The 23812-nt window shown below is 39.6% G+C and overlaps 1 protein-coding gene across 3 annotated transcripts; it reads right to left on the bottom strand.

Annotated features, from left to right (window-relative positions):
- KIAA0408 (KIAA0408 ortholog) lies at positions 1 to 23681 on the bottom strand. Of its 3 annotated transcripts, XM_040058141.2 has the most exons (7): positions 23454 to 23681; positions 16662 to 16768; positions 12901 to 13091; positions 9854 to 10195; positions 9440 to 9519; positions 6210 to 7584; positions 1 to 4419 (listed from the first exon to the last, which is right to left on the bottom strand). In XM_040058141.2, the coding sequence occupies exons 3-7, from the start codon at positions 13033 to 13035 to the stop codon at positions 4249 to 4251; spliced, it is 2103 nt and encodes a 700-aa protein (XP_039914075.2). In that variant the 5' UTR covers positions 13036 to 13091; positions 16662 to 16768; positions 23454 to 23681; the 3' UTR covers positions 1 to 4248. The 3 variants fall into 3 exon arrangements, with proteins under 3 accessions (XP_039914075.2, XP_058275847.1, XP_058275848.1); XM_058419864.1 differs by lacking the exon at positions 12901 to 13091; XM_058419865.1 differs by lacking the exons at positions 12901 to 13091; positions 23454 to 23681 and having other exon boundaries at positions 16662 to 17511.
- Between the last annotated feature and the right edge of the window lie 131 nt (positions 23682 to 23812).

The following is a 23812-nucleotide window of genomic DNA, read 5'->3' as shown; positions in this document are numbered from 1 at the left end:
GTAGATCAAGGTCTAATATATTTGTGAATGGCAATAGTAATTTCAGCACTTTTTAAAACAGCCTGTCCAAAAAATATTTTGTCTGCATTACAGATAGAAAGTCCTGTGGTATGGCATACACATACAGATCAACGGCAATAAACCACATTAAAATAACACACTGCGAATCAAAGAGGGGTGGGAAGGCCAGAGGCAAGAAGGGGCTTTGATTTAGTGCATTTAGAGCACCTCCCAGTTTAAAGAGCACATACACAACTAAAGACAAATGAGAATATCAGCAGTATAATGGCTAGAGTTGTACATTACAGATCTCAAAGCCAAAGAAATTCTTTGCATAGCAGCTCTGCAAGAATTGTGTAAGTTCTTGGGCCTGCCTTCTGGATTGCTGCAGATCTTTGCTGTTGAAGACATTTGGATACAAAATCCCTATAAACCCCAATTTTTTAAATAGGCAATTGGAGAAACAAATTGGTGTTCTGAATGCTCTGGAAAAACTGATTGCCAATACTTTCCTACATGTAACAGCCAACTCCCTTACGGTGTGTGTAACAGTGAAGGACAATTGTGTTGTTGCTGGAAAACAAAACTCGTTCCTTCAGCAACATTTTAAAAATACATAAGTCTGTCGCTTACATTGTAAAGACAAAACACCTAATGGAAGCGTATGCTGAGTTGGAAGAATGATACACAGAGGTTTTGAAGGGAATTTTTTTCCCTCTACTCCTTCTGCCTCCAGCAGAGGGTCTGAGTCAGGCCAATTTTCTAGCCTCCAGAAACTCTGTTACATATGCAAATGAGATCCAAGTGATTATTCCCTGTATGCTTCTACCCTGTCACACTCCTCCATAAAAGAGTCTGGTAAGATTATGGCTCCATGTCCTGGCATGAGGGAGAATGATGCTTTCTGGCAATTAGTACCAGCCCTGATTCCTACATTTCAATGGGCAGCTGACACTGTGTCTCCAGTGAGCTACTAAGACCCATAAACATGCAATAAAGAGAGACTAATTCAGAATTGCAAGTCAGAAGAACATACATCTGCATTACAACTTCAGACAGAGTATGGAGGAGTAAAATTATTAAAACCTGTTTTAGAAACAGGCTTACAAAACTCACCACTTCCTTAGGTGACACCAGGATTGATAGGAAGGTCAAGTTATGCTCAGATAATTTGTGTTTCTTGCACAAGCGCGTGTACATGTGTAGACTGCCTTGTCAGAAACAACACAGGGGAACCTGAAAGCCCAATGGAGCTTTCCCCCCTACAGCAAATAAGTGAATAAAGCCTTTACTATGGTTCAATAACCACAGTTATGGGAACTAGAAAAATCACCACAGTCCACTGGCCCTGTTGAAGTGCAAGTTGAAGAGAATATTTAAACAGTGACAAGGGTAATTTTCTAAAGTTAGGCTTTCCAACTAGCTGTCTGCAGACCAAAATCACCAGTTTTGATACTTTTAGGCATCAGAACCAATGTCTGAAATTAGACGGACACAGAAAATCTTGACAAAATGGACTCATCCTTGACCTATTAGTTTATTCCAAAAACCTTCTGTTCATTTAACTTACATACATCAGGGAATGTTGTTGGTATTTGATCCTTTCTCTGTGATTCAACAATGTGGTCTATGTCAAAGGCAACCAAAGAAACTGAAGGGAACTAAAGAAACACCTTCACTGACTAATCAAGGGAAATGCTTTTGTAGTTACATACTTCAAAGAAAAGTACATCACAATTTATCAGAACAAAACTGCTTAACTTCACCACAAAGGTAATTTTAAAAAAGTGTTTTTGCAGTCAACAGTGACTGAAGTTAAGAACCACATTTTTTTACAATTCTCACATATTACCCTTTCCTCAGCATTAGGCATTCAAACATGGTCAGCCACTTAGGTGCTTAAAAGGTCAATTTGCAAGGTATTTTGGTTTGCTAATTTCCATAGTTAGACAGAATATTAAGCCATGTTCCAAGTTTATCATGAATCATGTCTAATTTTTCTAGTTCTGAGGAAGCTAATGGAGTGCAATCTCTAAATTAGGGCAAAGAGCCACTCTTGATTTTTCACTTGAGCACACAGATTTTTGTCTCTATCCAAACTGTATGAATTTTCTTCAAGATTTTCTGTCCTTGTATCTTTTCCAGTAATAACTTTGCAATAATGTCTGAGTAAATTTTGATGAATTGTTGACTAGCTTGAAGTCTTCATGTATTGTGGGACAGACCTAGAAAGGACCAGAAATCTAGATAGAGCAAATTATTCTGAGTGTATTTCTTGCCAAGCAGACAGCCACAATAGCACGATAAATGGGGATTCATGGCTTTAATGCCTGCTCAGTCCCATATCGGCAAGCCCGAACTGTTACCAATACTACCATCCAGGCTACTGCTCAGAACACATGGCCTCCTGTTTTCTCTCTCTTCAAAATCAAAGCTGTGCAGAGGAAAGAAGAATAAGGTCCTTAAAGGAAGGGAAAAGGTGTGAATTCTCAACATGACTGGAATAGAACAACAGATCACTACCAAAATAAACACATTAAATTTTCCCAATTTTGCCACATATACAATTCACTAGGACAAAAGCCTATACTCTCTCTGAAATCCTTTTTACATTCACATAAGAAGATGTGCACATTAATGGATCCCGGGATGATTTTTGAAATTCCTTTGAATGCACTATGTTTCTCCAGAAGAAGAAGAAAAGTCGCCAGACAAGGTCAGGCTGATGTTGAAGAAGAGCCTCTTTACTCCTTTTGACCTAGACATGCTGTTTAAAGATAACATTTATCATCATCACTGCACTGTGTATCCAGCAACAGCCTAACAAAAGGTGCAAAATTTCCAGGATGAAGGGCACTGTCTTTCTGAAAGTTCAGAGCCTGGGCAGCATCCATATTTGTTTCACACTGTGAGAAGGAACAAGCCAGGCTCTGTTCATGTCATTCAGATGGCAAATAATACCAAGTCAAGTGATGGCAACACCAGAGTTGCAATGCCACGTGTCAGGATTGCGGGCACCATTGTGAGCGTATCTCGATGCAATATTTCCCTACTAGATGCAGCTTGTTGCCAGAGTGCAAGTAAACTTCATAACTGACTGCCATGAGTCAGTCCAGGAGCAGGGAATTAGCAAGTGGCTCAGGCACTCTAGTCAGGAGTAGAGTAAAAAAGAAGTGTGGCTGCAGCCCTGGGAACAACAGTGCTTGTTCTCCTGCCTTGAGTGAAAGTAAATAAGTCCATTGTTATTTGACTTTGCCAAACCTCAAAGTATAATGCTAGAAGGAAAAATAAGTTTTACAGAATTGAGCATATACAACTCCTTTCTTCCCTTCATAAATTGTATGTTACAGTAGCTGAGTCTACCAAATTGTTTTACAGGATGCTATATATATAATGGCACGTTTAAGCTTTGTAAAGGGTTTGGAACATTTCAGAAATGTCTCTGGTGCTGAAAAAGGTTAATGTATTACAAATCATATAATATTTTAATTCAGAAAAAATATGTTTGGGAATTTTGACCTAGCATTAGGGTTAGGAAACTGAACAAGGATGCCATGAAGCATGACTGACAAATCAGTCAAGCTAGTCTGCTTCAGATACATATTGTGCAAGGCATTAGCACTGCGATCAGTCACAAAAAATGCATATTTAGTTTTTTTACATTAAATACTACACCTGTGAAGCTATGTAAAAGATATACAAAATATAAATGTCATCAGGACTGTATATTTCAAACTTTTTAAAATAAACACAGAGTATATATATATATGTAGTCATATAAGTTGTAATTTCAATGTCAACACTAGCACAGTTTGTCTCTTCTAAATACAGGCCTGTATACTTCCTAGTCCAACACATGCACCTACAAACACATGATCATGCATACAGCTTTACGTTCTGCTGTTTGCAGAAGAGTCAGGATATACAGCACTATACATTGTTTCAACTCAAAATTGATTGGCAAATTAAGAAAGATGCCGTTCAAAAGAAATTCCTTGTGAACTATTAAAAAAAAAAAAAAAAAAAAAAAGACCCAGAGAAAACCAGGGATATCACTATTTCATCTCAATAAAAACACTGAAGACCGTGGTGATGATGACCTAAGATTCAAAACGCTTTGTCCAGCGTGTGGTGGGGGTCACTCTTGGACAAAACACAACAGTGTGGAACTGGTTGCTATGACACATACCAAACACAGTTATAGTGAGGCATGGAGCTGTCACAACACCATCCAACCCAGCTCTGGGTTCAGACTACAGAGGTCTCTGACCGAAAGGAGACAGAGTTGTACACTGTTCTTCTCACAGCGGGCGGTGCTGATGGGGACCTGGATGCCCATCTGGAAGGCAGGCGTCGATTTGCTGGCCGAGCGGGACGGGAGAAGCCCTTCTCACTTGAACATTTAGCTGGCACACTTATCTAGAACACAAAGGCAAGTCCTTGCTTTAACAAGTTACGGCTTTTGTGGAATGCAGCGGGAATGCAGGAAGACATTTGCGGTGACCTCAGAACAGGTGGTTGGAAGCTATTAAAAGGAGCGCAGCAATGCACAGAATGCAAAAGAACGGCTATTTCTATGTACGGGGATTCTCACATCAGTTGTGGTTTAAAATATATGAAGACAAGTGTTAGACACAAGGAAACGTATAAAACGATAGTGCAAGACAAAATTGACATTTCCTCTTATCTTTTAGTTTCTGGAAGCTTTTTTGACAATGAATGCTGTAAAAAATTCCAAATGTAGAACTCAGAATAACATCTGATATTACTGGAGTAGGATTTACATACTTCACAGGTATTTTTTGATAGATCCTTTTTCAGGAAACTCAGTTTCCATTAGTTCAGTGTGAATCTGTTTAACTTGGTAATTAATTCTGAATGGTTATGTGTTAATACAGTGTCATGTCTACCAGCAGAGCCATAGATGCAGAGGAAACTCAACAGATTTTGATTATAGCTACATTGATGTAAATTGGTAATAATGAAAATAAACCCAGTGCCTCAAGCCACATGTAGTTCTTTCCATCATCTTTAATTCTGCTGGACCTAAAATGGTAACTCCTGGTCAGGCAGTATTCTGCACTTAGTTTCTACAGACAAAAATGACAACATAAAATGTGAGCCTGTGGAAAAAGTCATTATTCCTTTCCTCCGTATTGATTGATGAAAAATTGCTTGCCTGTCAAAAGTTTATTAGATGAAAAAAGAAATCAAAAGCTTCACGGCTTTTTTCTTTCTGTGCTGAAGCAAAAATATGCCTGGTAAGAAAGACATTGCATCACAGCAAGGTTGTCAGAAAGACATGCAGAAGAAAATCTGCACGGTCAGATTCTCAGCTGCCTAAATCCATGTAGCTCCACTGAGCTCTGCGAATTTGTGACAGTTTAAGGCATACCAGCTGACAGCCTGAATCCATTTAAGTTTCCCAGTTCAAAACACCCCTGCCTTATCTTTTCTGAGATTCCAAAAGGCACATATCTCTTTGTATTCTTTGTGGACTTTTACAGAACCTGCAACTTACAGAGTGTTTTCCAAACCATCTATTTGTCTTTTCATTAAGAAAGAATGCTGGCAAAGGCAGTATTTCTAAACTTCTGAAAATAAACTTCAGCCAAATATAAATTAATTAGTCATGCCATACTCTTTCTGTGAGCCTATGCTTGAATATATAGGAGAAGCTGGAACTGAGACATGAGCAAGACAAAGTAACTTTATTACTGGAATTTTTATGGAGTCACAATACCCCTTGTCATAGGCAATTACAAGGAAATCCTGAACCTGGATACTGGAGAATGTTATCTAAGACCTCTAGGGTTTGGGGCATGGCCAAGTCTGCTTAAGCCCTATGGGAAGTCTTATGACATAACACACCAGCTAAAGGAAGGAGAGAGGGTGTTAAAACCTGGTTGAAGTTCTCACTAGTTCAATCTTAGCGTAACTGCACTGCAGTAAAAAAAACAGCTTTACAGAACACCAGCAGGGATAAGAATCTGGCACATGTCCTCACTGCTCATTCATACCTACATGCTCCTGCCCTCCCACAACTCTGTAATCTGCAGAGGAAATGCTCCTGAATCATCCAGATCCTGGCCGAAAGTATCTATTTTTACATAATTATTTACAGTATAGTGTTAGTCTGCCACATTTTAGAGTCTGAGGCCTGTTATGAAATGGAATTGTTTTGTTTTTGTCATTGTTATGAACCTTACCTCTGGTAACTTCTGTCTCTCCTTTCCTTGCTTGAGTTGCTGCCCAATATGCCTGGCTGACTTCCTTGGAAATTCTTGCTTTTCTTGCTCAATCTGGAGCATTTCTAAATACTGACTCAGTGTCTCGCAACTCCCATTGGTGAATTCAGAGTTTGCCTGTGTCCACTTATCTTTGCCGCATTTTGCATTACACGGAGACGTCGCTGTTGATTTTTCATAGGTTTTCAAAAGCTTTTCAACAACACCATAGTTTGACCTTGAGTCAGCTGAACGCGGGCGACCGGATAAATTACTTGGTCTCCAGTCATGCTCATGAAGCATGTACCTATAACCACTAGTATTTGGAAGTCCATTCATGTGTTTTTGTTGCCCTGCTGTCCTGACAGCTTTGCTGGGGTTGTTAGTTTCTTGCTCCTTTGCTGCAGACAGCTTGGGATTTGAAACACAAGACGTATTTAGAGTTTCTGCCCTGCTAGTAGCAGAGTCACACAGTGGACCACAGGGTTTGTGATCTTCTGATGCTGTTTGAGGCACCTGATTTTCCTGCAGAGCATTGTTACATTTATCTGTGTGAAATACAGTCCGATTGAACTCATCAATCTTTGCTGCTAGCATTTCATTTCTTTGGGTCTTTCCCAAAGTATACCTGGTGTCTTCCAAAAGATCATTGTGCAAGGTAGCAGGGGCATAAAAGTCTTTACTGTAAAAAGGGCTCCTGTGAGACTTGGTGTTTTGTTTCTGATGCATATTGTTGCTTTGGGCCATATTTCCATCTGAACAACTCTTCTGGGCTGACAGTGGGGAAGGCTCATTTTTACTGTCTTTTCCAAGCTTGCCCATATCATATGCCCACGTGTTGTGGCAGAAATTTGTTGGAACATTGCACTCATTTTTGGTTACAGGTATTCCAGCAGTTACCATCACAGGGACTTTCACAGCCTGCCCTTCATTTGCACAGGCTACTGCAGATTTATTTTTGTTTACAGGTGAAGGATTCCTCAGCTTTCCCCCATTCCAACAATCCTGAGCCTTGCAATTGCTTTTGATGCCTGGATCTCTTACGGGTGCTTCTGAAAGCTGTATGACTGCAGAAAGTGAGTTTGTTAGGTGTCGAGAAGTGCTCCGTGGAGGAACTGGTGGAGCTTCTTTCTTTTGCCAAGGTCTGAAATCTGTTCCTATGTCACCAGTAAGACTACCATAAGAAATGTCCTTCAAAGCCTCAGTGGAGCTCAGCAGATTCTTCCTATTATTGTGTTCCTCTGTTTCAAAAGCAGCCAAAGTCTGTGATTCATTGCTGGAGACATGGTTGATCTCAGGCAGAATAACTGTGTTTTGGGTTTCCTCAAATTCCCCCAGGAAAGGAAGCGACTTCATTCTGGAAATAACAGAAGAGGTGTTTTAGGGATGAGTGTTGGGGAGGATGAAGCCAGAAAGCCCTATAAATATGATTGCTTAGATTCTGAGAATGTGAAACCTGTAAGTGAGATAGAATCGAAAGCAAGTTTTGATGTTTGAGAGTTACTGGATGTCTGGGAAAACAGTTATGTGACCAGCTGAAGGTCACCTGCAGCCAGACCCAGAGGTCAAATGGAATGTCCTGTCTCACCCCCAATGTATGGATCATCCCACACCTGTAACCCTCCCCTGAAGTATCAGGTGTCTGTAACCCCATTGGCACAAGTCCTGTCCCAGCCCACCTTGAAGCCCCCTGATAAGGGGTCCCGAGAGGGCTGGACGCCCTCTTTGCCTGGCACCCTTCCCCGAGGACTTTCCTCTCTTGGAATTTCCTCTCCCTTCCCTCACCTTCCTGGGCCTTGCCACGAGCTGCAGCCTGGCAGCTCAGAGCAAGGCCTCCCCATCCTTTACAATAAACCTCATCTTCTAAAACCCAACTTCAGAGATCTCTCATCTACATTCATCCGCATCTTCCTGGAGTCTACAGCAGCAAAGCAATTTCTACAGATTGGCGCCCAACGTGGGGCTTGAACCCACGACCCTGAGATTAAGAGTCTCATGCTCTACCGACTTCATTCTGGAAATAACAGAAGAGGTGTTTTAGGGATGAGCAATAAGGACCATTCCAGAGGACCTCAGCATGGATTAATTCTCCCCAGGAGCAGGTGTTTTAACACTGGCTGCTTAAAAAGGTTTGGGAGCAGTTTTGTTGCAGCTGGTATACCCAGCATAATCAAAACACATGCAAAAAAATTGAGGAAAGATCAACAAAAGGAATCTATTCCTTTCCTTTGCCACTAAAATTCTTCTTCTGAGTTTTTATATGATTGTTTTCTTATCTATACTACAGTAAGTACAGTAGGATCTTGTTCTAATGACTCATAGTAGTCTACCTGACTATGAACTAAATGAAGAAAACTGGAGGACACAGTATATCTCTTGTTTAAGTTTCATTACCTTACACATGAGATCTGTCTTTCGATATCTGATAAAAAAGCACCTTTAGAAGCTACCCATCAGCTATTAATCCATTTACTTTAAAGATATAAACAGTAGCCCAGCTAAAATAATGAATTCGTGACAGACTTTTAACTGATTGCATGATGGAGTGTGAGAAATCCCTCTGATCTTTGGGAGCAACTGAGAAGGTTCGAGTTTTACCTGAGAATTTCTGCATAACTGAAGAGGCAGTCTGGTGCTTAGCTTGCTAGAGAAGAAAATGAACACTGAATTTTTAACAGATGATGGAATGTTCACCTGCCATATTTTTCAGGGTCTGAATTGCCACCTTTCCATTAGTACAAATGTATGGTGGTTCTAACCCCTCTCTTACTTTCTTTCTACTCTTGGATCATCAGTTCCTGGCACATCCCCCATGCTTAAGGCTGGATTTGGGCTTTAAGTAAGAAATTCCCAGCCTGACAAACCCATACAATGTTGTATAAAACTACATGGAAATGGGGCCAGTGCAGACAGAAACATCTGTTCACTTTCCCAATCCTCTGTACTAGAAACAAGCACAATTTCATCTCATATAAATACTAATCTGAATTTGTAGGTTCTGTATATAAAATCTATTTTGCTAGTAAAACGTGCCTTTGTATCACATTTCAGTATATTTAATTTCAATGTTTTATGCTGAGCACTGAAACACTAGGAGGGTAGGAACTGCCCAACTACTAATAAATCCAAAAGCAAACCTGCTCAAAGTGAAAAGCATAAGGAGCATTATTCATTTCTTTCCTCTTATATAAGAAGTCCAAAGATATTTTTACCTTCTGTGATTGGATTTTTTTCGAATTTCCTCTTGATAGCTGCATAATTCTTCACTGACTCTGGCAAGTTCTTTAAGAGCCTTTATAAATATAAAAACAGTCCTTTAATATATACATTAAAATGGTATCTCCAGAATGAATTTGAAACTTGTGGTAATTTGCATTTAAGATTCACAGCAGAGAGAAGCAGTATGAGAAAAGATACAAAAATGCCCCCACCTTATGAACAGAGGTAAAGAGCATGCTGTTTACACGTTTAAACAGTGAGAAGACAGTCACTGATAGCAAACCTAGGAGCAAGTAGAGGCAGTGACTTGTGGAAGACTAAAATCAGGGAGATCAGTTCTTTAGTTCTGGCAGGCCAAAGTCCTCAGTGCTTCCCTCCCCCTTGTAACTGAAACACATAATACTTACTACATTGAGATCACCAAAATAATTCTTGGTATTTTGCTCGGAAGTTTTAATGGTGAGGCTGTCCTCAGGTTCCTCGCAGTTCTCAAAGGCCAGGTTGTCCATTAACAGAGTATTGTTTCTGCTCTTGTCTCTGGGTTCCTTCCATTCTTGTCCTGTTACACCCAGCAGACTCCCTTTCTCCATTCTGTGGTTTGCCACACTGTGTTGATGGTTCAGCTCCACTGTGTCACTCTCTTGTGAAGTAGGGGAATGCATGGACAGCTGCAGCATTTTGGTCTGAATGGCCTTGCTATCATGGATAGTCATATTGCTCTCCCTTCTAAGTTTTACCTCCTGGTAAAGCTGAAGAGACAATAGAACCTTCTCTTAAATCATGTAATTGTAATGAACTCTATGGCAAAGCCCCCAAATTTATCTTCTCTTTTGAACGATGCTTCACTCAGCAGCACTGATTAGAAAGATTCTACATGTGTTAGTAGGAAGGTGCTGAGTCACCTAGTGTGATAATTCAAACACCATGATTACTACAGGATAAGGCTGTTACCATTCTCAAACTCTCTGCCATAATTTTAATGTATAGCTTCCACCCATGGTTGGGACTGGAAGAGATCTCACAAGATAACTGGCCCTGCCTTGAACTGAAAGCTGCATGGTTGTTTTCCAAGTACTATCAGCACACTATGTGGTGGACACAACTGTGATCTGATGGATAGGGAATGTGGGGGAATGTGACACAGAGAGAGTGTTCTGGCTCTGTTACAGCCTATTAAAGCATATTATTTGAAGGAGAGGAAGTGAATTCTCATCAAATGCAGTGCCATCTGCACTAGAGCAGACTCTTTCAGTTCTCAGACAAGTGGAATTCTTCCCTGTGACTGGAGTGATAAATCAGTACTGCAGAATGGTATTATTTGGCAATGTGCTGTCACCCTCTTCTTTCATGCTACCTGGTAGGTTCCAATGGCTTCATTAGTAAATGAAAAGGTGTTAATTCTAGTCTCACAGCACATTCAAACTGGGAACGGTGGTAAATTATAAATTAGAAAAAAATGGCAACATAATAAAAATCTCTTCTGCTTACAGTATAATTTCCAGTGCCAAGAATCCCACAGCTCTCTATAAACATTCATTCTTAACTTGCTCTCATGAAGAAAGCACACAGGCACCTCTGAACAGCCATCTGCCTGCCCCCTCACAGTGCACAAGGCCATCACAACAGCTTTTGGAAGGACAGTGGAAAAGAATAACAACATGCAGAACATGTGGCCATTTCATGGGTACTGCTGTGGATTAGAAGTATTCTCACGTTCAGAGACTTAACACTTGACCTCATCCTAGGTTTTCAGATTTCACTCACAAAGCCCAGCTGCTCATGGAAACTGAGGGCTGAACTTTGCCATTTCCAAGAAATAAGAGCCTCATATGGATTCAGCATAACAGTAAGAAGGAAGGATACTACCCCGTAATAAAATCTCCTAAACCCCACAAGTCTTTCTGGAGGAATTAAGCTAGATTTGATGGGCTAGAGAAAAGTACCAAATTAAAATACAAGCTGATAAGTGAGCACAAATTTTACTGAGGAAATCCTTCTAGAGAAAATGGCATTTAAAAGGTTTCTCTCTCTCCTTTTCTCCAGCCATGTGGCTTGTGGAGAAGAAATGTCAGGCATCTGCAATCAGCAGCAGCTATAGTCACAGCCTAAGAGGCGACCTTAGGATTCCAATAACCTTGGGGTATAATCTGTAGTTTTGTTTGGCCCTGCACTAGCCAGCAAATTCCTTCATTCTCTTCCCCTCAGCTCCATTCCGTTCTTTATCGCTTTTTCTGTCTCTGTCATACTTTCCTAATCTCCGTGCTAATAAAGAATACGATGAAAACAGTCCTTGATGACATTGTCAGGTCTGCTAATAGAATACCTTTTCATTACTGTCATTCCAAATTAGCTCTTATAACTAAGAAAATGAAATTCAACTACATATACAGATCACATTACTAACTTTTGAAGCATTCTCAGCTTGGCAGTGAAATTAGGGAAGACTGCACAGAAAAGTTCTAACACAAAAGACAAAATGTGCAAAGACCATTATACCAAAGTCCACAAGAATTGTGGGTAAAATATAAGAGAGCTGACATTATGGAGTTCCGCAGCAGGGTGGTTTAATGGGCAGTGTATGGCTGCAATTCCTTTGGCTCTGACTGTTTTCCTTCTCAGTTTCATGTGAGCAATCTCTGCCATACATTCCTGTGTCGCTCAGCCACAGGACAGCACTGGCAGAGAGCAAGCGAAACTACTCCCTGTGTATATTAGATGAAAAATGCGGAAAGCTCACTAATGAAAAAGCTTGCCTCTATAGGCTGCCAAGCAGACTCAGTTAATGCATTAGAGAGTGTCAGAGGGTTTGGCTGCAGGGACAATTTGGGGATAAAAGAAAAATAAATAATTGCTGTGACTGTTTCTGGAAGGAGATGCATTGCAAATAACAGGGACTGTTTGCTAGTATGCGTAAACACAAGTGGTTTCAGAACATTCATGCTATTTACTGTACCTCTTTTCTCTCCCAAGAGTCATCCATAAAAGGAACAGGTTCTAGTCAGAATACTTCTGTATCATGCAGTATTTCATATATATACATATATATATAAATTTTAATATTACCTTTTAATGCCTTTTTAATGGATAATCCTGATACCTAATTTTTTTGTTACTAAATATGCATTTTCCTAAGCTCCATATTGTCCAGTATTTACTTGAAAAAAGCATGTGTAATAATAGGCAGCATGGCTAATACCCAGTTGTATTGTCAGCAGTATGTACAGCCAATAATCTCACAGCTCACAAAGCCACATTTCACTCCTACCTTGTATTCATGACTATTAAATGAGCAATTACAAATACTGCTTAAACTCAGGATTCTCATCCTACCAGCTGTCAGAAACTTCCACTGACACATAAGAAATGGGATAAAACACACTAAAAAATCAAAGCGACTCCATGTCACCTCACCCCAAGTGAAAATGGTAGTGCCCAGATTTTTATTTAAAAGTACCTCTTCTATTTTCTTCTGCATGACCTTCCATTGACATTCCCATTCTTTCCTTTCATTGTCAAATCTCTCCAGCAATTCCATTTTTTCTTTATTCCAGTTCCTCTTGGTATTCTCCAGTTGTTCACGCAGGTCCATGGCTAAAGCAACAGCAAAGACAGCTCTGCTGTTTTTCTTTCTCCCCTGAATGTTTCCTGGAAGTTTATGAGAATAAGTCTTACTTATGTTTTATTCTAGCTTTCAGGGAACAAAGACAACCAAGAGAATTCCCAAAATTAATAACTGAAATGAACTTGCTGGAGACAGCATTATACGATTGCTTGATATTTGTCCGGAATGTGACTCAAATATGGATGAACTAAGCATTATAGGACATAAACCCAAATGCAGAGATGCCCAGTCTGGAAAGGGGAGGTGGAACACATTCAGCATCACAGAATTCAGTAACATCTGCCACAGCAGGCTGTGTACCATGATCACTTTGCATCTTTGCCATTACTCTTCACTATAAATGTGTTTCCAGTGAATTTGAGTCCATGTAATATTGAATGACACTTCAGGACCTTGGGATCCTGCAATATCTGCCCTTGAGGGTGAAAGCTATTTTTATATTTTTTCAAAAGACAACTGCCAATGTAAAAGTATCATGTTTGCTCACGCACTCCTTGCACACATGCAAGGAGCACAAGGACTGGTGTTCTTTCGGTAATTGAAGACTGTATATCAATATACAGAGGGAATTCTCATGGCTACATGAATGTTTTGGAATTCATGAAGAAAGACAGGACAGGAAAGCTAATAACAGGTACAAACATATATACAGTAGAAATCATTTATATAGAAGGGACAGAAGGTCACCAAAAAGGGCTCAAGAATTTTGGATTTACAAATCTAAATCTATAAATGTTGGTTTCAGGATCAGTATAGGGAAAGCTAGAAAATATTCTCCAATAGCACTAACTCCAATCTAGATCATTCAGTTATGATGGCTCCTGTGATATAATGCCTGGTACACAGGCAATGACACTTCAGTTTGTTAACTTCAGCTCTCAAAGCCACTTGTTGTGTTACCTAGGTGGTCATGGAATCTAGTTCTAGTAATAAAATGCCTCTGCATTGCTTTCTTCTCCTTCCAGAAATCAAACAGGTAGGCAATTGAATTATCAGAGAGTAAACAAGGACTAAGCTCAGTTCACCTTTCTGCAATTTGTTCATTTCCCTGACTAATGATCACTGATTATCAGCTCACAGCAACTCCTGCTTTTGCTGCCCACATTTTCTATGATACAGTAAAAATTCATTCCTGAGCAAAGTTCTTCCCCATCCCGTATGTTACTGGCAAGTCTTGTTGATTTTGCTGAGGCTACCATGTAATCACCATTTACCAGTGTCAGCTTTATTTCAGCTAGGAAGACAATGCCAAACCTAGAGTCAATTTCTTTCACATACAAGTAACCAGAAGAGCTCAGGTGAAACTCAACAGGTTACTTAGGTCTTTGGGTCATAGGAAGTCCATCCACAGGATCTCCCAAGCCACCATGGGCCCAGCCCTAACTCAGGGCTTGTGGAACAGTTTACCCCAAGGACGTGCCTTGGAGCTCTGAAACGACAATCTGTCCCTCAAACACCTACAAACAGATATCAAACCCTTCTTCTTTCCCCTGCCTAAAAACACACAGAGCAACTTCACAAAACCATAAAACTCCTTGAAACTAGGAGCTGCTGAAAGGCAGCACAGAATTCTCATCAAAAAAGAAGCCAAATACTGGTTTGCTCACAGCCTCTTAGGGAATGCAGCCAGGCTACAGAGACTGCACCTCTCCAGGCCAGTGTTTCAGCTCTGTGCCAGACTCACTAAGTGTTGACCAAAAACAACTTGCAAAAAAAATCAGTTACACTTAAGATCTATTGCAATCTAAGCATCTATCAATAATGAACTTTAAGAATATTGCAGTACTTTCTCACTTTGCCAAGTCAAAGGTTGCAATTTTTAGCACTGTCATTTGATTTTTTTCTTTTGGCTACATTTATGTCTTTATAACCTTTCAGGATACCTCTGAGAAATAAACAAAAGTCAACTCTCTGCTCCACTACAATCCTTATACAAATATACCTCAGGAAAAAAAAAAAAAATTAAAAACCCCCATGTGCAAATGCTGTACAGTCATGAACAAGAGACGTAATCTGTCAACAACTTGTACAAATGGTGATTTTGCTAGTGCACTATTAGTAATAATGACCATGCTTTAGTCAGCCACATATTACTAAAAAGGTCAGTACTGTATAGCATATTTGTTTTTACACACATAAGAATAGATACAGTATGTACTCCTTTCAAGCAGGAATATAGCATTGAAAAGGCCTCTGGTGTTTCCTCAGTGCTGGAAACTACTATTGCCATGTTGGCATTCATCTTAACAATTTTCAAATTGTTTCATGTGGAACTCTGATTATAAAAAAAGACTGAAGACAGAGAGAAGGAAATCAACTCTTGAAAGAGAATAATTACAGAAGTTACAGATGGTCATTTGTAGCTCTAAGATTCACAAAAGGCTTGTATTGTTTCTTAGGCTTCCCTGATTTCCTCTTGACTTAAATTCTGAGAAGAATTTAAGAAGAAACATGAGAAGAAAACTCATGTTTATTGATATTAGCAGCTGGATGACTATACAGCTTTGCTGCAATTGTACAGCAGATCAGTTCCTCAGAGACTTTGACTCCTATTTCTACTTCTCATTCCCCCCGCTTTCTTTTTTTCATGGTGTTTCCTTTGGGTTTTGGGGGGGTTATTTTGGTGGAGTACAATGTGCACTCCTGGTAATACCTTCTGTGTGTATAGTGCACCGAGATTTCCCCGTGGATATTTCACATGGCTAAAGCAACCCAAGGCATGTAAAATGCCACATTTGCTCTGTGGATCAGAACAATATCTGTGCTCTTGCAGTATTGGCATTTTCTGCATGTCCTAGACAAGGTCAGAAGCTTATTACAGCAAACAAATTAAGCAAATAATCAATTTTGTCTGCATCAGCTGCATTTTGCCTAAACTTTTCCTTTAGCCCTTCCTCCTCTCAAGCAAAAAATGTTTTGAGCAAGTATTTGATGTTAGTCATGATTCCCCCATATCTTACCCTTTCTAGCCAGATATTAAATATGCAATATAGTTTGCAAACAACCTCTAGCAACTTCTGAAAATAATCTGCTTGACATCAGCTGAGATGTTATTTTTCAACAGAGTTTAATCAGATCGGATGTGCATAATCATTCAGTTACACAAATCTTCCCTTGTTTTACAGAAAAAAATGCAATCAAATTATATTCCCAAATAAGTGCTGTATTTTGGATTACTAAGAAAATTGTAAACATATGTATTTTTTTCAATTATAAATGTGTGCCATGTGTCATGATAAAATGCACTTTATACATTAAAAGAAAATACAGTTGAGTGAGAGAAGGGAAAGAAAAGAGGGAGAAATGAGAGTGAAAGAAAGACAAAGAAAAAAGAAAGAAGGGAAAATAAAGAAAAAAGGAAAGAAAGAAAGGATTCAAGTGCACACAATGCTATCTGTCATCCCTATTCTATTAATATATCTCTGCCTGCAGTGAAAAAACAAACTGAACTTTAAGAATAAAGACCACATATAACATACATGAACTTCACATTATAGGGATGTTTAAGCAACTGTTTGCCACATCAGAAATTTGCCTTGTTTTTTAATCATAACTGTTCAAAAACACTGATTTAAAATAAGCTTCAACCATACCTTTCTTGGAATAAGAAATCCTTCAGGAGTTTTTCAGTCCATTTCCAGGCAGCAGAGAAAGCAATGAAACACACAGCTAGCAGGGATCCTGTTCTGTGAATCTTGATCTTTAAAAGAAGTAAGAAAGCTAAGCAAGACACAACCTTTCAACTGGGGCAGCATTTGCAACTCTCTTTGAATAAATCCTCAACTTTTGCAGACTGGAAAACAGTTCCGTTGAGCATCATCCCCGCAGCTGGCTTCCACCTGACGTCAGTGCACGGAGGATGGTTTTAAAGCCATCTCTTCCAACCCCCAGCTTTGTAACTTTATATCTCCTCATATTTTGTGTAAACAACTCCAAGTCCAGGACATTTTTAGGTTTTATAGTGCAGTCCAGTCTTTAAAGCTTGCCAAAGCAGCTAGTGTTAATATCAAAGCTACGACAATGGGCAATTTTAGGTTTCTTTAATTGTTGTCCATGCTGTAAAGGAAGATTTTTTTGCTGTCCTCCAGACTCAGTTTTCAGGGTTATATTTTTTGTGTGATCATTTTGAGCTTTGAAACTTGATCCTCCTTAACCTCTTTGTAAAAGGAGTTTTGTTTAAAGCAGTGTTCTGTTGGTTAACAGCTATCTTAAAGAGCTAAAAGCAAACCACTCCTCCCTAAAATCCTTTTCTGTATTCTAAATATACACTCACTTATGAAATGCAGAATTATTGGGCACTGTGTAATCCTACTGTCTTGCATTCTGGGAATGGCAGTAATGGTTTCTTTGGGATATATCCAAATATTCCTGATACTTTATGTTTCTGGATCAGATTCTATAGTCTGTTAATTCACTTTGTATCTCAGCAAAGCAAAGCACTTGAAATTGGATGAAGAATCTCCCTTGAACAGGGAAACTCATCTCTGGCACAAAGCTGGTAAAGAAGGTCCAAAAACACCTTGGGCTGGATATAAATCCCTGGGAGCGTCCATAGCAAGTGTTGGCACGGGATGAGGGAAGGGACTGTGACAAAAGCAATCCAGCAAGCGAAAGTCCATGGGAATCCCTGAAGCCAGAGCAGCAACATTCCGCTGCTCCCCCTGCTGAGCCGCAGGCAGGAGGAGCCCGGCTCACTCCTCAGGTCTCTGACCACCACAGTAACTCTCCTGCTGCACCCTGGCTTAAACTGCTCCCATTTTTTGGCACCCCAAGAGAGACCCCTGGGGGGGAGCTTCGCACATCCTGCTGGGTGCTTGTGCTAGAGTGTGTCTGCAGAGAGCAACTGAGGCAGCAAGTTCACCTTTCAGGGAACATTTTGCCCAATGTGTGCCTGGAGAAGGGCCACAAAATGCTTGATTCAGGCAGCATAAAACTGGACAAATCCTGCTGTATGACAGGCATCTTGGAAAGCCCTAAGCAGGAACTTTTTTTTTTTGTGGGCAGTGCAGCTGATGACAAGAGGATCAGTGAGAAAAAGGGCACGATATTAGGATTCACACATCCTTTGCTTAGTCAGCACTCTCCTCATTAGAACAGTAAGTTTTTATCTGATAAAATCCACGATAAAATCCAGTATAAAGATTTTAACTCTGGGTGCATTTTATAGTAAATACCAAACCAGGTTTCAGGGAAAACACATTTTTTTGCCTTATATGGTCTAGCTGTAAGTCCCTGCAAATGCATTAATTGGGTGATTATTCTGCTCCCATGTAACTTATATAATGGGACTTGCGCTATTTGTGAAAATTGTAAAGATGATCTAAAAATTGAATAAATATGCCCCAAGTACACAACTGAATGTTCCTCAAGAGAACCCCCAGACTCTAAACTCTGAGGATTTAAATCTAAAGAAACGGTACGACTTTCTTTTGTGAGGTTAGGTCTCAAGTGCCAGCTGACATGGCTGGGAGGGAAACTGGAGTGCTTGGGAGCAGAACTAAGCCCACAGCTGGAGGCCAGGCATCACAGCCCTGCCTCCTCCCTGAAGCCAGCACAGCTGCACTACTGCATATGAAGGCAGATGCTTAAGACATATTTTTTTACTCTTATCCATCAACACTGGCTATTATTCTTGTGTCTTTAATATTGCTAATTCCATGCCTCTTGTAAAAACAGTAAAAATAAATACAACAATGGGCTAAATCCCAGGCTTGAGTTCTCAGTTAGGCAAAAGCCTACATTTCTGCCAGTGTGAGGAATTAGAAATGTGTTAGACTCAGGGGCTCATTAGAAGACAAGCACTAGACCCACCTCATAGGTCAAAGGGACATGTTAAATTCATCCTAATATGGAAAAGGTGAGACAAAGAGAACATGAAGTAAGTTGTAAAAACATGGGATCATTTTTCTATATACCCTTAAGTGCAGCAGTAGCGAATTCTGCTTTTGAGGATAAGAAGTTATTCAACAGAGACTGACCCTATTGTCCCTCCTCCAGCATCAGCAGACAAAAGCAGCAAATGTGGCTTCTTGGTATCTGGCACAGATGAAATAAGCAGGAAGACTATTGTAGGCTTCTTACATCCAACATATTGCTTTCATAGGAAAAGTATATTTTGTCCAATCTGGTACCAGCACTTCTCGTGTCAAAAGTTAGCACTTCAACAAAAACTATGCAAGGGCATTTTAAACAAGACCTCTGCTAAATTTCTCTTCATCACGCAAGACTGCAGACAAAGCAGCATGAGTTTCAGCGTGGGTTATAATCTGATCATAGGGCAGTGGCTAACAAAATGAACTCAAGACCGCTTCAGGGCATCTTGGTTACGGCACACCCATTCACCTGTGCCCACGAAAGCTAGTGACAGGAAGGAAGAAGAGCAATGCTACCACTGCAATCAATCCAACCTCACCATTAGACTCCTGAATGATGAACACCTTGATAATCCTGGTATATACACCTCAGGAGTGGATATATACAACGGGAAATGAGCAGAAGGGAATACAAACTGTCTCCTCTTACTGTGGTGTGCTTCTGCAATAGGATATAAGTCAGTGGAGAAACAGAGCCAACTAAGTGTTACATCATGTCGCTGCTCCAAGGTTACATTGGAAATCGGTGGCAGATACTTTAGATGTCTACTTTAAATAGAGCCACCGTAATTTTCCCCATAGGCAACTGCATGTGTAATGGCAAAAGTTGGATTTGAATATCACTTCCCCTGGCATTAAATCAGAGACAGAAATGTAAGCCAATGGGAACTACATCCCTGATACTGATGCCTTTAGAAGTCTCCTACTCACCTATCAGATTCTGGGGTGATTAAGGAGAAGGGCATGTAATACCCTGAAGCTCTGCTTGTTTTCGTAAACAACTCCTGAAGTTCATGTGCAGTTCATCTCTTTTTATAACACATATCTAGACAGCCAATTTTTTGTTTTTGGCAATTTTCTATTTTCCGACTGCCAGGCATATTTCTGCACTATAGCACCTGCTCCCTTCTAGTTTTGATTCTGAAGCACTGGTGACATGTGTCAGCAGACACTTATTCTATCTCTCAACTGGAGCTTCAGGCATTGATAATTTTGGTTGAAAGAAATATCTCCAAGCCTGGAGAAAATGGTCACCCTAACATGTGGGAATATTTCAGTAGTAAAAGACAATATCTGTAAAGGGATTTTGTCAGGGTATTCAGAGCCAGGTCTAAGCAGGAAACAAATTTAATTGAATTTTTCTAGTAGCATTAAAGGAAAAAAATAAACCTATTCCCTAAATTACATAAAAATTCAGTGGAGATAGTGCCAATTTCCACAAGTGCAAAAATATCATCATTAGATCTACAGAAGCAAAATCTTTTCCTTTTCAAAGAACACGGAATAAGTCCCCTGGGAACACAGGAAACAGAAATTTAATATTTCAGGGAAGTGCTAAATTAAGGCAATCTCACAGTTCAAATTCAATTACTTTTTCCCACTGGAACATTAACATTTCACCAGAATATTCCAAATTGGGAAATGTGAATCTGCTAAATGAGATTTCAACTGATAGGTAACCTGGCATATCTAGCTCCCTGCCACATACAAACAAAATCTATATTCTTCTTACTATTTCTCTTCAGAACTCCAAACTGTGCAGCAGGCAGAATCAGTGAGTCAGCAGTGTTCTGTCTGTCTCCACCCTGCCTGACTCCAATGCAGTCCTGCTAGAGGATGCTGATGTATTCAGCTGCATTTGCTCACTCACCTGTGAGATGATTTTTGACCAGCAAGCCAGTTACTGAGTGGGGAGAATCTGCTTCCTTTCTTGGCAAGTATAATTACTGCATTTCGTAATATGAAGTTATTTCTATTTAGCAAGACATAGAACACTTATTTCTCTGGCTAGACCTTATCTTCTGGCTGTGGATAAATGTCCATGCTCATTCTATTAGCTTTCTCAGCATCTTTTAAAGTTGTGCAATATCTGGTGTGAAACAGATCAGCTCAAATCAGTCCCTTCAACCTGAATGCAAAAGGACAAGAAAAACACATCTCATTTCTCACTGAGATTTCTCTGTGAGGCTCCTCACCATTCTCCTTGCTCATGAGACATTTAAAGACTGTGAGGGGCTTCTAAAATAATTTTGTATGCTTTGGTGTGCTTTAATTTCAGATTGCTGCCTGTGCAATAGATCCCTAAATGTCCCAAAAGGTCTCAGCTTTGATTTTGCTTTGTGGATGCCTGATGGAAAGCTCCAGGTTTTATGCAAGAAAAAACACTTTGAGAAATGAATGGGGTTGTAATTGCCAGTGCTCTGCAGAGATTATCTCCACCTCTCATCTCAGTAATTAATTTTTCCCTTTTCTGATTTCTGAGAAAGAAACAAATCTTTCCCAATTACTTTCCAAGATTTATTATTCAATGTATGAATTTAGTGTATTACTACTTTAGAGTACTACTGTTACTGATACACTCTCTGTAAATCAAACCTTCTCTACTCAGTTTTATTATATACACCATCAAGAAAGGTATAAGCAAGTGTGAGTTAAAAACTAGCCAGAACTTCGGATCTTAGATTAAGTATGACTTTTTCTCTCTTATGGAAATTGAGTCATAACATTTAAGAAAACACAAATGATTGGTTTTTCCTTCACAGGAGATACTAAAGTAGAAAGAACTGAAAAAGTCAGTCTTGTGCTAAGATTTGGTATGACAAGTTTAAGCCTTAAATCATTGTTTTTTAATGTCCAAATTGCAAATCTACGGGAAAGAAACCCCTAGTATTTCCAGCAGCAGATGAAAGGCAAAAGGCCTTCTCCAGTTACAGAAATTCACTGTGAATTATGGCTAGATCATCTCTTTCCATAATAGTTTTTACTATGTGGAACTTAATTTTAGGTAACTGCATAAATTTGATCATCTTAGAAACTCAGAATTACTTTGGGCCTGACTTCATCCTTAACTGGAAAACCAACCAAAGCTACCTATTAATCGCACATATATTGATTATAATTTCCTTTAGACATTTCACTAACTATAAAATGGATAATGATGGATATTTGGATTAAATCAAGGTTGCTGATCAAGGTTGCTGCACCTGCAGAGTATGTTGAGGGAAAGCTAGACAAAAATACTGTATTTTTTAATAATGAGTATTTTTTTCTATTTTTTCATTCTCATAATAAAAGAATTATTGCCTCACCTCCTGCCAATCTCTGAGGATTTTCCCTCAAAATTATGTCTCAACTATTTCAGGTAGCAGAGCACAACCTAGGCATGGAGATGAACTGTTCTCACTGGGGAATGAATTAAGTGAACAGAGAGCTAACATGATAAATCAAAGGGAATCTTTACCCCTAGCTAGAAAAACAGCCGCTTTATTTATTACCACTCTTTACTACTACATTATTCAACATGAAAACTAAAGAAAAAGAAGTGCCATTAATACACATACTTGTTCACCTTTGGAGAATTCATATTTGTGAGACTCAGTGGTTTCAGCATGGGTTGAATAAAACAGAAAAGTGAGCTTCATTGGGCATTTCAGATGAGGTTTTCTTAGTGGCAGATCTCCTGCTTGTAGGAACTGCCTATGTAAGTGTGAAAGAAAGAAATGAGTCACCTGTACTCTTACTTCAGCCTCTCACAGGCAAGATAGGAATAATCAGTGACTATTGATGCACACCTATGTCCACAAGCTTCCCTCACTCTGGTCATTGGCTACCAATGGCACAGTTAGACAGGGGTCACTCAACAAACCAAGAGTTACCATGTCCATTCAACACTCATGCTGAAATCTGGGGAGAGGATGCAGAGCCGTGGTGGCCACAGACTGGGAAAAGTCACCTGACAAGGTCCACACCAGCCAAGGTGACTTACACTGCTCCCATCAGTTCAAGTCAGACCATACCATGGCCATTTTTCTAGAGCACAGAGAAAATGCAGCCAGCCCGTATCTCTCAGAAGACTCCTCAGCTACTCTGATACCTTCTCCTTGTGCAACTCATTCTCAGAGGCTCCAGCTCCTGGCCACAGTTCCAGATATGGAGCTCTATATACCAACTGTTTTGATTTTGTCCCATCTGTGGGGCCTAATTCACATGATACAGTGCTGAAAAACATTATTATCACAATTTTGCAAAATATACATACAAGCTCTGAAATAAAACGGCAGAATACACACAGAATGTGGCTTTACTATTCGTATGTGGCTAGAATACAAATTCTTTTTCTAGGACTGAGAAGATGAAAGTATGAGCGTCCTCACACCCACTCTGCATGTTTCTGCTTTGTGTCTGATTTGGTGCAAATTAGTGAATATTAAATTGGTTCCAGTCCTCAGGGAATTTTTATTCAAAAATTATAAAACCGGACAAAGTGAAAAATTCCATTTTGTGTTTGCTTACCTGGAACACCACAGTGATCAGGTTTCCTATTCAGCTGGGTGACTTTTTGGTGGTTTTTTTTCAGTTTTTTTGGTTAGGCTTTGGTTTTGACAAACAAGTAGTCTTCAGTGTTTTTACAGCGGTGGCTATTACAGAAACTATGTCTCTTGCACTTCTTGTCTTGGAGGGTGGACAAAATAAACAAACTGAAAATAATGCTACAATGAACAGTAAATGATGAATGACTTACAGTACAAAAAACAGTGTAAAAAGGAAGACAAGTTTAAATATTGTTGTGTATGAAAGGGATGAAAATAATACAAGGATGAGAATAAGTAAAATGATAGGCTGGAACATCTGGGAAAGTAAATACAAAGACA

Source organism: Hirundo rustica, chromosome 3 (assembly GCF_015227805.2).
Source record: "Hirundo rustica isolate bHirRus1 chromosome 3, bHirRus1.pri.v3, whole genome shotgun sequence".
Classification (NCBI taxonomy): domain Eukaryota; kingdom Metazoa; phylum Chordata; class Aves; order Passeriformes; family Hirundinidae; genus Hirundo; species Hirundo rustica.
Note: the sequence above shows the minus strand (reverse complement) of the source record. Positions and strands in the feature narration are given on the sequence as shown.